Source organism: Anolis carolinensis, chromosome 2 (assembly GCF_035594765.1).
Source record: "Anolis carolinensis isolate JA03-04 chromosome 2, rAnoCar3.1.pri, whole genome shotgun sequence".
Taxonomy (NCBI): Eukaryota; Metazoa; Chordata; class Lepidosauria; order Squamata; family Dactyloidae; genus Anolis; species Anolis carolinensis.
Genome location: NC_085842.1, coordinates 143,248,375 through 143,265,012, shown reverse-complemented (window position 1 = coordinate 143,265,012; position 16,638 = coordinate 143,248,375). Strand labels below are relative to the sequence as shown.

Genomic DNA, 16,638 nt, shown 5'->3' with positions numbered 1-16,638 from the left:
GAAGGGTTAGAAGGCACGATCATCAAGTTTGCAGACGACACAAAACTGGGAGGGATAGCTAACACTCCAGAAGACAGGAGCAGAATTCAAAACGATCTTGACAGACTAGAGAGATGGGCCAAAACTAACAAAATGAAGTTCAACAGGGACAAATGCAAGATACTTCACTTCGGCAGAAAAAATGGAAATCAAAGATACAGAATGGGGGACGCCTGGCTTGACAGCAGTGTGTGCGAAAAAGACCTTGGAGTCCTCGTGGACAACAAGTTAAACATGAGCCAACAATGTGATGCGGCTGCTAAAAAAGCCAATGGGATTCTGGCCTGCATCAATAGGGGAATAGCGTCTAGATCCAGGGAAGTTATGCTCCCCCTCTATTCTGCCTTGGTCAGACCACACCTGGAATACTGTGTCCAATTTTGGGCACCACAGTTGAAGGGAGATGTTGACAAACTGGAAAGCGTCCAGAGGAGGGCGACTAAAATGATTAAGGGTCTGGAGAACAAGCCCTATGAGGAGCGGCTTAAAGAGCTGGGCATGTTTAGCCTGCAGAAGAGAAGGCTGAGAGGAGACATGATAGCCATGTACAAATACGTGAAGGGAAGTCATAGGGAAGAGGGAGCAAGCTTGTTTTCTGCTGCCCTGCAGACTAGGACACGGAACAATGGCTTCAAACTACAGGAAAGGAGATTCCACTTGAACATCAGGAAGAACTTCCTCACTGTGAGAGCTGTTCGACAGTGGAACTCTCTCCCTGGGGCCGTGGTGGAGGCTCCTTCCTTGGAGGCTTTTAAGCAGAGGCTGGATGGCCATCTGTCGGGGGTGCTTTGAATGCGATTTCCTGCTTCTTAGCAGGGGGTTGGACTAGATGGCCCATGTGGTCTCTTCCAACTCTACTATTCTATGATTCTATGATTCTATGATTCTATGATGCTAATAGATTGCTAATAGATATTTTCATTCTGGGGCACTGGGAGGTGAGAGACATGAATTAAACCCCTTTTACACTGCCATAGAAAATCCAGATTATCTGCTTTGAACTGGATTATATGGGAGTATAGACTCATATAATCCAATTCAAAGCAGATAATCTGAATTATCTTCTTTGATAATCTAGATTTTATGTCAGTGTAGAAGGAATCTTAGTTACATCAAAGGATTGTGTAGACCAGGGGTCCCCAAATTTTTTAAACGGGGGGCCAGTTCACAATCCCTCAGACCGTTGGAAGGCCCAACTATAGTTGAAAAAAAACCCCCTATAAACAAATTCCTATGCACACTGCACATATCTTATTTTGAAGTAAAAAAAAAAACAATCAGGAAGAAATACAGCCTCAATGTTAATCATAATCATAATAAAAATAATAAAGAGGGTTGGAAGAGACACCTTGGGCCATCTTGTCCAACCCCCTTCTACCTTTGTGCACCAAAAGCACAAGCAAAGCACCCCTGAGAGATGGCCACCCAGCCTCAATGTTGTTAATAATAACCATAATCATCGTCATCATCATACATCACACAGTCCTAAATGCCGGGGAAGTATTCAACTTGTGATTTTGTGATACGAAATTCAGCATACATATACATATACATATACATATACATATATATATCATTTGCTGTGTTATACTGTGTCTTTGTGCCAATAATAATAATAATAATGATAATAATAATAAAGAGGTTTGGAAGAGACCCCCTGGGCCATTTAGTCCAACCCCCTTTTGCCTTTGTGCACCAAAAGCACTGGCAAAGCACTCCTTAGTAAATTATTACTTAAATAATAATTAAAATACCATTATAAACAAGCAAAGTATTAGAAGGTGCACAACAGGTGAGGGAGGAGGTGGGAAAGGTGGTGGAGGAGGGAGCCGCCATCGCGGAGGCCGGATAAATGGCTTCGATGGGCCGCATGTGGCCCCCGGGCCTTAGTTTGGGGACTCCTGGTGTAGACTGTCTCCATGAGTTGCCTTGCAAAACCTCCTGGAGCCATTCTCCTTCAGTAGTCCTTACGAATGTCTGACAGACCCAATTTTTCCTTTTCTGGCTGTCCAGTCCAAAAATAGTTTGCATTGTCCTAACATTGAGCTGTACTATCAGACAGGAGTGAACGGATGGGCAGCTCTTCCTTGATAATTCCAGATGTATGAGTCTGCTGCGTACAGCTCAGGTTTCTTTATTGTCCATGATTCTGTTGCAAGCATGCCAGGAATATCCCCATTGCAATGCTTTTATTGTTGCCACTGACCTTCTTTTTCAGTCTCCTAAGCTAAGTAATAAAGCTAAGTAATAAATTAGGAGAGGTAAAAACACATAAAAATGAGCTCCACAGTGGGCATTTAGATCTCTGAGCTGAAGAGAGGAAGGAAACAGACTTTTCCAACTGAGCTCAAACACTAATCCATTAGAAGTACCTGAAATTGGGGCAACTTCCATGCATGAAAACTGCTACGTTTGATAAGTCTGCGTAGGTTCATTGGTTTAAGTCAATAGTTAGAAGAGTTGCTAATAGTTGTTCATCATTTCTTTTAAGTTTAAGTGCTGATGATAATGTATTTTCTCTACAGCTTTTTTTGTATTGTCCAGTCTACAAAACCATTGGTAGGTCAAGAATAGAATATATGGTAAGAAATTATGAAGTGGGTTATTGAATATCTGCTTGGGCTCAAGGTGATTTGCACAACTGTGAAAGTTGAGAACTATTCTTTGTATGTATGCGCATTCATGTCACCTGTAAAATTATGGTGATCCCATGAATTTCATAGTGTTTTTTTTTTTACAAGAAATACACAGGTTTTTTTATCATGTCCGAAGCTAATTGACACAAATTGCTTCTGCTGTGAGAGAATTGGCCCTCTTCAAAGACATTGCCCAGGGGACACCCGGATGTGTTACCACCCTGTGGGGGGCTTCTCTCATGTCCCCGCATGGGAAGCTAGGGCTGACAGACAGGCGCTCACCCCATCTCATGGATTCGAACTGCCAACTTTCAAGTCAGCAGTTGAGCCAGCACAAGGGTTTAACCCATTGTGCCACCGTGACTCCTATACACAGATATGAATTTGCCATTTACTTCCCCTGAAATATATTGTGCAGCACCTAGTATTGGTTTGCAGTTTCCCATTCAGTACTAACATGGACTGACCCTACTTTACTTCCAAGATCAGATGGCATCAGGTGCCCTTGGGGTATTTCAGCAGAGAACTACTTTACTACAGTCAAAAGAAGTTTAAAAGAAGTTTAAGTTTCTCTGCATGCTTTCAGTTCTGTCAATAAACAGATATTCTCTCCATGTACTGGATTTCTACAAAGCAACTGACCTTTTTTTCTCTCCCACAGTAATTCATTTGCAAGCCTTTGGTCATTCTGAAATATAGCCAAAATGCTTCTTAAATGATTCAAACCACTTCCATACCTAAAATGAAGAAATTTTATCTTTGACAGGACCTTGGATAATGAGACAAATAGAACATTCCTTCCTGCTGATCATTGTTCTCCTCTACAGTGTCCAACTCCTAGTCTACAGAGAACATAAAATGAATTGCTGTGTAATATGCTAGACAAGCCAGTGTGGTGTAGTGTTTTGAATATGACTCTAAGGGCTTCATCAGATGGGACTGGGGAAAGCAGAGGAAAATGGGGAAAATGTTTTCTTTGCATGAGATGAAGAATGTACTTACCCCCATCACATAGGATTGCCTCCTCCCACCTCAACCATCTGCTTAAAGGAGACATAAGGCATCATTCTTAAGATGGACACCACTTCTGGACTCCTTGACTTTTCCCTTCAATTCTGTTACTGTAGAGGAGTGCCAAGGCACCTTTCCTCCAGGTCACTGAAATGATTCAATGATGTGTTTTTAAGTGCTTTCTCCCATTTCTAGCCACATCAGGAACTCAGAAGATGATTTCTTCCTGGCTTCAGTTTCCCCTGTTTCACCACACTTCTTGCACAGTTCACTGACGAAACACCATGGATGACAGCTGGAAGTCTGTGTGTCATATGATAGGCTCTGTGGTACTTTGTCTATGAGCTGTTTTAGATGTGTGTGGAAAAGGTGGGTGGGAGGAACTGCATGTGACAAAGTCCTAAAGACTTCAATTCCTTGCTCAGCTATAGAAGTCTACTGGGTGACCTTGGGTGAGCCACATACTCTCAGTCCCATAAAACACTGTGATAGGTTCACATTAGGGTCACAGTGGAAGGAAAGGCATTCTGTCATCATGCCTTGCATTTTCTAACACTTCCTCACAGTGGGGTTCAGATAGTCACTGTTGCTTGGATTTAAAAAATATTAAGAAAGATACCTGCTCTAAGGAATATGCAGGCCAGAATCCAAGCAAGTTGGAAAATGAAGCTTACTTCAGTTTCTCCCAAGGATTTGCCTTCTGGAGAAATATTGATGCTTTTCTCTCCTCTTCCACTTGAGGTTTAAATACTTCATTAGCTCAGATTTTCATCATAACCATACTGAATCAGCAACTGGCCTTCTGTACTGCCCCTCAGAGACTTGGAAATACAGACTTCCCTCTCAAAGAGGAGAAATTGAGCTGGCAAAGCTTTTTCAAGAATTTCTTTCATGGGGGAAAAAGTTCCTTGTGCCATTTCTACGTGCTTGGTAGAGGGAACAGGCAAAAAAGTAGGAAATAAAGGCTTGGCAACGTATTAAAAGAAACAGAAACATATACGTTTCTACTCTTAAAAAAGAGAAAAACAGAAAACAATATTATTTTACAAATAATGAAAACATTTTTCAGAATGTTGTAATTTCTCACATAAATAACTCTGATAGGTCCTATCCATCCTCCTTAATTAAACATTTAATTGTGTAGACACATTAGCTTGTGCATATAGCATGAAATGGAGTAATGAACCAACAAACCTGACTTCTTGTGGATTGAGTGCTGTAGCAATTGCTGGTGATTTCTGGCCACTCCTCTGGCCACTCATTTGCCCTGAGATATGGCTGAGAATGATATTTTATTATGGTAATATGCTCAAGTAAGTCCATACTTAATTTCTGTTTAATAGGCTTGTTATTATGCAGCCATAAACCACAAGGGTTCATTGATGAGCTACCTGCTGTGGTTTCCCTACATGTTATTGATAGGTATCTAGAGGGCAGAAATGTTAACACTTGGTATGCTATGTAGATCTGTTAATGATCAAGTCCTTGTTAGCACTTAATTATTTTTCAGTGTTGAAAGAGTATGTGCAAAAAGCTGACTAGTAGAAGTAATGGATATGAATGGCTTCCACTTCCTTCTCTGGCAATATTGTGCAGCTTGAATTTTGGATCAGATAAGAGGTTGTAAGGGCTGATGAGTTTGATCTCCCAAAATGCTCAGCCAGGATCCACAGCAAATGATCTAACTGAAACACACCAGTGTCATGAAGTCTTTATTAACTCTTCCTGTCAAGGGATAACAACTAGCCAACCTGAGAGGGATGGGGTCAGTCAAGAGCCTGAGAACACTTCACTACCAGCAAGGTGCTCCCAAAATGCTATAGAGCACAGAGCTGAGGCTGTAGCCCTAGTATGGCCAGATGTCTTCACATAGTTTGAATCTTTTTTGTTTGGATCAGGCCATGTGACACGGCAACTTCATGCCTTGGGCTGCTGCTTCAATCTTCAGAAGTAAGCCATCTCTATTCTGACCTTGGGAGCCCCCGGTGGCACAGTGTGTTAAAGCACTGAGCTGCTGAACTTGCGGACCAAAAGGTCACAGGTTCAAATTTGGGGAGCGGAATGAGAACCCGCTGTTAGCCCCAGCTTCTGCCAACCTAGCAGTTCGAAAACATGCAAATGTGAGTAGATCTGGCGGGAAGGTAATGGTGCTCCATGCAGTCATACCGGTCACATGACCTTGGAGGTGTGTACGGACAATGCTGGCTCTTCAGCTTAGAAATGGAGATGAGCACCAACCCCCAGAGTTGGACAAGACTAGACTTAATGTTAGGGGAAACCTTTATCTTTTACTATTCTGACCTTGGATAGCTCAGGGCCCTTCCACTCAGCCATATAACCGAGGCCCCTTCCACGCAGCTGTATAAAATGCACATTGAACGGGATTATATGGCAGTATGGGCTCAGATAACTCATTTCAAAGCAGATATTGTGGATGACCTGCCTTGATATTCTGGGTTTTATGTCTGTGTGGAAGAGCCCCCAGAATATCAAGACAGATAATCCACAATGTCTGCTTTGAACTAGGTTATCTGAATCCACACTTCCATATCATCCAGTTCAATGTGCATTTTATACAGCTGTGTGGAAGGGGCCTCAGAGCTCCTATGCAAGCAAGGTCTGATTCTAGTCTGTCTCCATTGAACTGGGACCCTTGTGATGTGATGGATGACAGACAATCCCATGACTACTGCTACCCTGGCCCAGTCTGGCGTGACATAATGTCCCTTGCTTGGCATGGATTCTTCCCATGGATGCTTTTGCTGCATATATCCAGACTCTTAGCATTCCTGTCTTGGTATTCAGCATATCACACTTAGACAACTACTTTGGTATTTAGGGAACAGCTTGTTCTTGAAATAGAGTATGTGGGAGAGGTTAGCATGAAGGATTGGGAGCAGGGGAGTATATCTTAAGAGTTCAGGAGAAGGCTCCTCAAGGGATGAAAATGCCTTGAATTAATGAGGAGGATGGTGGAGTGTGAAGGGGGTGGGTGGGTGGAGAAAGGAGACAATATAATCCAGATTTCAAGAGGCTTGAAATTGAAGAAAACAAGACTGGGCATACATGTAATCTCTATGTGTAGCTCAGTGGTACTATCAAAGACAGGAATGTTGGAATCAGCTTTTCCCAACCTAGTGATTCCCCAGATATATTTGTCTACAGCAGCTATTACTGTAGGCAGCATGGCTGTTGTAAAGTTGGTTAGGGACGGTAGGACACGAGACTGCGGCCATACAGTTGTAGACCTCTTTCTCTCTGCCTTACTCCAGCTTGTTACCTGGTTGTGTTACAAACCACACCTCTTGAAATTCCCACTTCTTCGCTTCCTTTAAAGAGATAAGAACCATTTCCAAGTCTGAATCTGGTAACCCTGAGGGGGAAAGTGCAACCCTTCGTGGCAGAATTAGGCCCCTTCTACACAGCTGTATAAAATCCTCATTGAATTGGAATATATGACAGTGTGGACTCAGGCAAGCTGGTTCAAAGCAGATAATGTGGATTATCTGGCTTGATGTTCTGGGTTATATGGCTGGGTAGAAGGTCCTTGAGAGTCTTGGGGAAAGTTGCACATGTTGAGTTTTTGCATAGGCAGTTTACAACTAAGATACACTAACTTTAAAAAAAAAACCAGTTTGTATCAGGCAGTTTAGGACTGCATGAACCAGACCTTTCTTTATAATGGAGATGGTTCGATGTCTCAAAACATATCATTGTTTGCAAACACATGGCAAGAAGTGTTTAGCTTTGTATTGTGGCTTCAGGGGGGTTTGTTCATTTGTGAGGTGACACACACTGGGGGGAGAAAAAAGCAAGGTGGCCAAGGGGCAGAGAGACCCCAAGCTCGTGTCTTCCTCTAGTTCTTTGCAGAAGTTGCTTAGGTTGCCTTGGCAACTCCGTGGCAGGCAGGGCTTGTGTGTAACTCCCGTGGAGCATCACCAGGGATCAATTTAGCATCTTTGCCTGTAGCAGCAGTGACAAAATGATGTTGTCCTATCCTTCTACCCCCCCCCCCCCCCGCTCAATCAAATATAAGCAGTGGTCAAGCTACACAGGAATAAATTGTATGATTTAGGAACTAAGGGCCCTTCCACACAGCCATATAACCCAGAATATCAAGGCAGGCAATCCACAATATCTGCTTTGAACTGGATTATCTGAGTTCACACTGCCATATAATCCAGTTCGATGTGGATTTTATACAACTGTGTGGAAGGGGCTTGAGTCTGTCACACACAAACACACACACAAGCACAGTCATGTAGAGAGAAGGTTTCTGATTTTTGAAAGAGGCATGAAGATCTTTTACATAACGTGCAAGAATTTAAGGAGTAGTGGATACTGTGTTACACAGTATGGAGTGTGTCAGTTTGAGTGGTCTCGTGAGATATGGTCTTCTTAAAAACAATTTAAAATTGGTTTTTACTGCAATTAGGATTGTCATATTCTACTTCCTCAAGTTTTAATTAAACAAAATACTCTGATTTGTATTTCAGTTATGCAAATCTAGCAATTAATTGTTCCATTTTTCTTTCACTATGTTTCAGCCTTCATGCTGTTTTTACAGTTACAGTAGATCTGAGAAAACCAGCATGGAACAATGTTTAAAGCACTGGATGTGGGACGGGGAACCTAAATCTTTATTGATTCTAGAATTTACTACGTGACATTGAACTATCAATTCCTTTCAGCAAACTTGTCTAAAAATCCTTTTAATTTTTGTACCTCGTCCCTCACACTGTTTATCTCTTTCTGTTGACTAACCTAATACTTTCTGTGTTGTTGGGTAAAGAGTTTGGAAACATGTACGCATGTATGATTTTGTATACAAACTCATAGGTCAAGTATACTGCCATGTTTGATGTGTACTATATTTTCTACCCTGGTTTGCCTTTGCAGGGAATTTCCCACATTATCTGTAGGTTAATAATTCCCCCGTCTCCATTTTAAATTAAGCTTAAGAAATTAGGAAATTCAAAACTGAATTGTCTTCTTTTCTATATTTTTCACCCATTGCAATGACTAGTTTTCTATACTTAGGCAGACATCACTTGTGAATCTGGCTTAGAAGAATACTAATTTTTGTTGAATCTAGGAAAGATGACAAGGTTGAGCATCCTTTTTCCAGAAATCCAGAATACTCCAAAATTGTCTCCATACATAGCTGAGATATTAATATGTTTGCTTTCTGATGGTTCAATACACACAAACTTTGTTTCATGTGCAAAATTATAAAAATATTGCATAAAAAGTATTAAAATATTTCACATAATTCTTACAGTATCTACAGGTGCGTGTGAATCATAAATAAAAGTTATGTTTATACTTGGATCTTCTCTCCAGAATATCTAATTATGCATGTATATAGATATTCCAAAATTTGAAAAAAAAAACAAAACCCCAAAATTCAGAATATTTCTGGTCTCGAGCATTTAAGATGAAGGATGCCCAACCTGTACTAAGTGGTATACAGTGTTCCCTCACTTATTGCAAGGGTTACATTCCAGGACCACCCGCAATAAGTGAAAATCCACGAAGTAGGGACACTATACTTATTTTAATATTTATACTTTATTTTAGCAGTTACAATATACAGTACACCAGCAGAGAAGAAGAATGGAAGCTAAAGAACCCTTTTTTATTTCCAACCCTTCTCCGACCTCCCCACTCTCCCTTTATTTCTCCCTTCCCCCCTTCCAAAACCCTTTCTTATAAGCCCGCTCCCTCCCATCCTCCCCAACATACCCGCAAAACAGCAAAAATACCGCGATAAATGGTGTACATTAATATTTATTGAAAACCTGTGAAACAGCAAGGTTGTGAAAAGCGAACCGCAAAGTAGCGAGGGATCACTGTAACGTACTGTATGACTGGGCTCTTCTGTCTAGTTGGGACTGATTGATACATGTAGGACATTAGCCATAGAAGGTTCTGAAAACATAGAGGTAGTTGTCTGCTCTTACTGTACATTTGAGTACCCACTCCCTTTGGCTACTAGTTCCTGTTCCCATTCCATTGTTCTTACTCTGTTTCAACGCTCTTGTAATTCCTTCTATTCCTTGTGTCTTTGCTGAAAATGCATTACATCTTTTGTGAATTGCCATCTTGGAGTAAATCAACAATATGTCAATATGTTGTACATAATTCAGGGTGGTTCTTATTTAGGTGGCAAACATAGACATGGACTATACCACTGTAAGCTTGGCCTCATGTAATTGAATACTCCTCCATACTGGACAGCTCCCACTGCCTGGTAAATAGGTATACTGGGGAGAAAACTTCTGGCTCTACTTCTCTGTTGTGCCAGTCTTGACATGTCATCTGAAATGATGCTGCTGAGATCCTAGTTATGTGCATAGCTCTGTGTGCGCAACTCCACATTCTCCCACTGTCTGGCAGCTCTCAGGTCTCAGGAGAGGTTGCTGTTGCTTACCAGAAGAATGGGGAGGGAGGAGAGGAGGCAATTTAGATGATAGAGAAGTAGCTGGTCTCAGCTCAGTTAAAGGGTAGAAATGAGGATGCATTCTCTAGTGGAGTAGTAATGTTTTCATTCTTCCAGGAGCTCAGAGCAGCAGGATCATTATAGTCTGAATAATCTGGGCAGAGGAAACTTTTTGGACAAAGCACATGGGAAGGGAATCTTTGTGCCCCATGGGAAAAAAATCAATATCATATGCTCTGTTTATGGGCAAATCATTAACAGGATGAAGGGAACAACTTAATATCTTTAGTTTAGACCTTGTTCTGGTTGATGTAATTCTGCTACCTTTGTCACCAAAACTGGACCTTCTTGATGCCGTATTTTCACTGTTCTCCTGTTAGAAGCAGGGGGTTCAAGGTCTGTGAAGGTCTCCTTCAGCAACGGCTCATTTCTTATTTCGTGCACAGTTACTAACATCACCCTTTCTTTTAACTGCAGAATGTCGTCTCCAAGTATGGTGCACAGTTCCGTGGAAATTCGCAACATGATGCCCTGGAGTTCCTTCTGTGGCTGCTGGATCGCATGCATGAAGACCTGTGTTCTGTGTCCCTTAATCAAAAGGTGAAGGTGTCTGGAAAGGTCAGTTTTTCCAGCAGGGAGATCTCTAATTTTACCCTGAAATTTCTCTAACCTTCTGTGGGCAGTATAAAGCTACAAGCAAGGTGCATGGCAACTGTAAGGAAGTTATTCTTGGGGTCAATGTCACTCAACAATGTATGCACACACATTTATTCTTGACCAGTGGCTTTTTCACAGTACAGATCCATAATACTCTAATTTCAGGTTGGCCAACCTGGGATTTGCCCTGTTCTTCCCTTTAGAGTCATGGAGTCGTACACTTGGAAGAAGCCCCATAGACATCAAGTCCAACCCCCCTTCTCAATGCAGAATCTCCCGCAAATTCTTTTTGAAGATGTCCAGAGAAGGAGAAGCCACTACCTCTATGGGATATTAATTTGAAAAACATAGATATAAATTGCAGAAGTGGATGGTATTGTTTGTTGATGAAATGAAAACACATCCCATGATTAAATAAAAACAGAGCAACGTGTTCTTCTATGCTGATCCTTGGATAATACAGACAGAAAGATGCTGTTGTCCTCATGCCCTGCTTAAGGACCTCCCTGAGACACCTGGTTGGCCACTTTACGAATGCTAGACTAGGACCCCTTTCACATAGCTGTATAAAATCAACATTGAGCAGGATAATATGGCAGTATGAACTCAGTTCAAAGCAGACATTGTGGATTATCTGCCTTGATATTCTGGGTTACATGGCTGTGTGGAAGGGCCCTAGATAGGCATTTTGTTTGATCCAGAAATGACCTCATTCTTTTTATTCCTAATATTTGATAGCCTCTTAAGACACAGATGTAATTTTTAATAGGATCTCACTTGTCCTTCTTCATATTGACATGTGTGTAATATTAGAATTTAATTTTTTCCCATGCCATCTCTGACATGACAATTTAGTGTACAGTACACCCACCTGTTCTTAAAATCCAAATGTTTCAGTTGTCATTACAAGCCTTAGTTAGGACTGAAAGCTTTTCTCCATTACCAATCAACAAAACACAGTGGTGTCAAACTTGTGGCCCTTCAGGTGTTTTGGACTTTAGCCCCCAGAATTCCTGGCCTTTGCACAAGATGACTATGGCTTTTGGGACTTGGGGGCTGAAACATCTGGAGGGTCACAAGTTTGACAACCTTGAACAAAAGCATTAGTTAAGGAGAAGTTTTAATCTATTGGAGACCCTTCCACACAGCCCTATATCCCAGAATATCAAGGCAAAAAATCCCACAATATCAGCTTTGAACTGGGTTATCTGAGTCTACGCTCGTATGTGGGATTTTCTGCTTTGATATTCTGGGATATAGGGCTGTGTGGAAGGGCCCTGAGTTAAAAATTTAGACTGTTTTCTGATCAAAAGTATTATCTTGTGACATTTTGATTAGATTTTTTTTCCTTCATGGAGCAATATGTCAAGTTATTCCTTTTGGTTCTGCATTTAGTGCAAAGTAGATATGACCTGAGAAATCAGTGATTGGTAATGAAATGTATTACCGTATATACTCGAGTATAAGCTGACCCAAATATAGGCTGAGGCACCTAATTTTACCACAGAAAACTAGGATAACATATTGATATAAGACGAGGGTGGGAAATGCAGCAGCTACGGGTGAATTTCAAAAATAAAATAGATATTAATAAAATTGCATTATTTGAGGCATCAGTAGGCTAAATGTTTTTTAATATTTATATAAAACTGTAATTTAAGATACAGTAGAGTCTCACTTATCCAAGCCTCGCTTATCCAAGCCTCTGGATAATCCAAGCCATTTTTGTAGTCAATGTTTTCAATATATCATGATATTTTGGTGCTAAATTCGTAAATACAGTAATTACAACATAACATTACTGCATATTGAACTGCTTTTTCTGCCAAATTTGTTGTATAACATGATGTTTTGGTGCTTAATTTGTAAAATCATAACCTAATTTGATGTTTAATAGGCTTTTCCTTAATCCCTACTTATTATCCAAGCTATTCGCTTATCCAAGCTTCTGTCGGCCCGTTTAGCTTGGATAAGTGAGACTCTACTGTAATAATAAGACTTTAATAAGACAAGACTGTCCAACTCTGAATACCTATATACTCAAGTATAAGCCGACCTGAATAGAAGCTGGCCAGGACCCTCACTCGAGTATAAGCCGAGGGGAGCTTTTTCATGTTTTGATTCAGTTAAAAATCTCAAATACTGCTGATATTGTTTTCCTGACTATGATTTGGCTACACAGCCTAAATATCCAAATCCTCCTAATAGTGAGCTTTCTCTTTGCTGGTTCTACTCTAATTATTCTTTTTATATGCATATGTTTTATGTTTTATTTTTATACTGTATTTAATTGGTTGTAATACATTTTTATATGTTGTTGTTTTTAATGATGTGTCAGCATCGAATTGTTGCCAATTGTACGCCGCCCTGAGACCCTTCGGGTGAGAAGGACGGGATAGAAATATTGGAAATAAATAAATAAATAAATTATTCTGCAGTTTATTTGTGATACACATATATTAAAGATAGCAATTAATGACATTTGTTTTTCCTCCTTGGTACAGTACCTCTTGTGGTATTCCATGTGCTTTTCTTCTTTTTATTGCTTGTATTTTCCATTTTGCTTTTATATACAATTTCATTTTTAGAAAGGCATTCATGCGATGTTTGGGAGGGAAGGTTTGCTCTAGAGATGGGAAATCTGTGGCCTATTGGAATGTATCTCCCATAATTTTTCCCTATGGAGAGCCAGCTTGGTATAGTAGTTTAACATTGGACTGTGACAGGAGAAGAGATGAGGCTTTGAATCCTCTCTTATCCTTAGAAGTAGGCAATGAGAAAACACCCTCTGAAAAAATATTGCAAAGAAAACTCCATGATAGGGTTAATTTAGGAATAATATTATTTGGAAATGAAGAAGGCATACAACAACAAGGTAGGACTAACTGAAGCTGCAGTTCCACAATATATAGAGGATCATATAGTCCCCATCTCTGGTTTTAATGTTTTTCCAGTGCAATATAACTAGTTTATCTTTTTCCAGCAGTTATTAGCTGTAGTATTGAAAACGTAAAGTTGTGTTCTTGACTCTTGTCTGTAACTAATATCAGCTTTTGGAGGTATAGACAGGTTTTCAGGTTATTGTGGAGTAAAAAAATAACACTTCCATCTCCTGGTGTCATTTCAGCTTTGATTCAAATACCTCTCCCCTCCCACTTTTAAATAACTAAAAAGACATCAAGAAATCCAAACAGTGCCAGCATTACATCCAGTTTGGTTTGTATTGTGATGGAGAATTAAAATTAAAATATTACTAATTGCCTTTTCCCTTTTGAACATTCATTCTATGGTAATTTTTTTCAATGTCAATTATAAAATTTTGTCAGATTTTAAAATGTGAATTTATATGTAACTGCTTCATTAATTGAATGATTTAATTAAGCTATCAGAAATTATATAATGGGTACAGCAAGCATTCGGTCTGCTTACCTGTGAAATTCTCAGGCTTTGGTTAACACCTCATATTGGTGAAACTGCCAAACAATATGTCCTGTTGTATGTTTTTCATGTAACATTGGTCTCTTATGTGAATTGCTTACAAGAACAGAATATGGAGGATTGCCCAACTTGTCCAAAGAATGAACTAACAGTCCCATTGCTGCATAAACATATAACAGCCCTTTTGGCTCTTCCAGATGGTCTTGGCCCCCAGTGTTGAGATGTTTGATAGAGGTGTGCCGGGCAAGTGAAGGACAATCTCTCTCTCTTCTCACTGTGTGAACACTCACTGGGATACTGCTATTAATCTGTCACTAATTACCCTGCCAGGCAGAGTTCTGGAATGGAGTGGCAGCTGCTTTGCTGCTGGCAAAAATAGGAATTGAAAAGAAGCAAAAAGCCTTGATACTACAGAATGTGCCACAATCTCCCTTTCTCTGAGCTCATCCAGGCTGGTGATTTGTGCCAATTTATGTTTTGTCATTTTAAGTAGCTTCCTAATGCTTGTTGCTTACATGTCCAAACGCTCTCCTGCTTAAAAAAAACATTACAGAAGTAACACATTTTATTATATTGATTCTGGATTATCCAAACAACAACAACCTTCTGGTACCTTAACACAGTGCTTCCCAAACTCTGGTCTTCCAGGTTTTAGGACTCCCAGAATCCCTGATTATTGGCCAAGGCAGCTTAGACTTCTGGGAGTTGAAGTCCAACCTGGAGGACTAGAGTTTGGAAAACACTGTCTGGGGCCCCTTCCACACAGCTGAATAAATTCCCACATTTTCTGCTTTGAGCTGGAATATATGGCAGTGTGGACAAAGATAACCCAGTTCAAAGCAGATATTGTGGATTATCCACCTTGATATTCTGGGTTATATGGCTGTGTGGAAGGGCCCTTAGTGCAAAAGTAGTAGGTGTGTGTGCTTAGAAACATCACCCCCACCCTGAGGGCCCTCCCACACAGCCATGTAACCCAGAATATCAAGCTGGATAATCCACAGTATCTGCTTTGAACCGGATTATTTGAGTCCACATTACCATATAATCCTGTTCAGTGTGGATTTTAAACAGCTGTGTGGGAGGGGCCGAAGTGTACAATAACCTGAAAACTTAAGGGTGGAGAGTTTTCAGCCCCCCCTCTCAAATCTTGAAGGTTCAAGTTAAATTGAATTTGACTATTATGTGAAAGGATGTTATCTTTCTGAGCCTGACAGCCACTGCTTTTGTGCTAAGTTTTTTCAGAGAGGAAAAGGATTCTGTATAGAAAAGGAAGGAAAAAAGATGATGGACATTTTTTTGAAAGTGTGTGTGTGAGAAAGGAATTGGACACATCTACTTTGATTTCTACAATTCATGTGACAGCCAGTTAAATCACCCTCAAAATTCAGGTGCAACAAAATACTATAGGATACTGCAGGAAGTGAGGAGAAATATGTGTGGTATCTTAGTGTGAGGGTTGTCAGAGACCACTACTGCTTTCCCTGCTGCTTTTTCCAAATTGTGGAGGTACCTATATAAACCAGTGATGAGGAAAAAAGCTGGTGGCTGGGCAGTTGATCTGTCACTTGGCTACAGCAAAATACTGGAGACAGAGCAGGCAAGGAATAGGATAACTATGGCAACAGCTAGAAAGAGCTGGAGTGCAGAGGGTCATAGGTTTTGTCGTAACCTTGTAAGACTACAACCAGGGGAGAACAACAAGGAAATAATAGCGAGCTAGGCAGTAACCCCACAGGAAGTAAAGATTTTCTAAAACATAGGGGGAGCAGGGAGAATAAGAGCAACATCTTGTTTGGCTTCACTGTCATAAGCTCCAGCTTACTCAGCTGCTTTGCCCTCCAGAGCACTTCTGAAGAGCTGGGAAAGTCCCTGCTCTGTCTTAAAAGGGATCTGGCTACTGTATCTTTAAAAACTCTACAGTTTAGAGGAACCTTTGCACTACTCCATATGTAGAGAATGACCCAAGGCCTGATTATTCACCAATTAATCCTCTTCTTCAAACCAGACCATGTGAGGACCAAAGAACAAGGGAGAACTTGAGCCTGTCCTTTTTATCCTCCTTCTGGCAGCTGATTCTGTAAATACTGCTTGTCCTTTGTGGAGAGGGCTTGGAAGGCTGACTTCACCCTGTGAATGAATGAAGAAGTGGGAAAGCTGGGCTTTTGGGATTGGTGTTTGGGCCCAATAATAAAATGTATGGTTGTGCCTCATTGGTAAACCATGGAGATTGATGGCTTTGAAGATCCATTCCTCATGGAGGGAGCTAAAGCCATCACACTTGGTATACATTTTCTGCTTTCACCAATTTTCAAACACTTTACATCAACATTGTGTAATCATTTTACATCAACATGACGTTATACATGTTGCAACTTCTAGATAGTATAGCGAATGTGGAGGGGTGACTGGAGA

The 16,638-nt window shown here is 40.6% G+C and overlaps 1 protein-coding gene across 2 annotated transcripts in view; it reads left to right on the top strand.

Moving 5' to 3' along the window:
- usp43 (ubiquitin specific peptidase 43) overlaps positions 1–16,638 on the top strand; it is a 155,166-nt gene that overhangs the window by 13,544 nt on the left and 124,984 nt on the right. For both annotated transcript variants that reach the window (XM_062970702.1, XM_062970703.1), the window contains exon 2: positions 10,606–10,746. In XM_062970702.1, the coding sequence (XP_062826772.1) occupies positions 10,606–10,746 (141 nt within the window). The remainder of the gene's footprint in view (positions 1–10,605; positions 10,747–16,638) is intronic.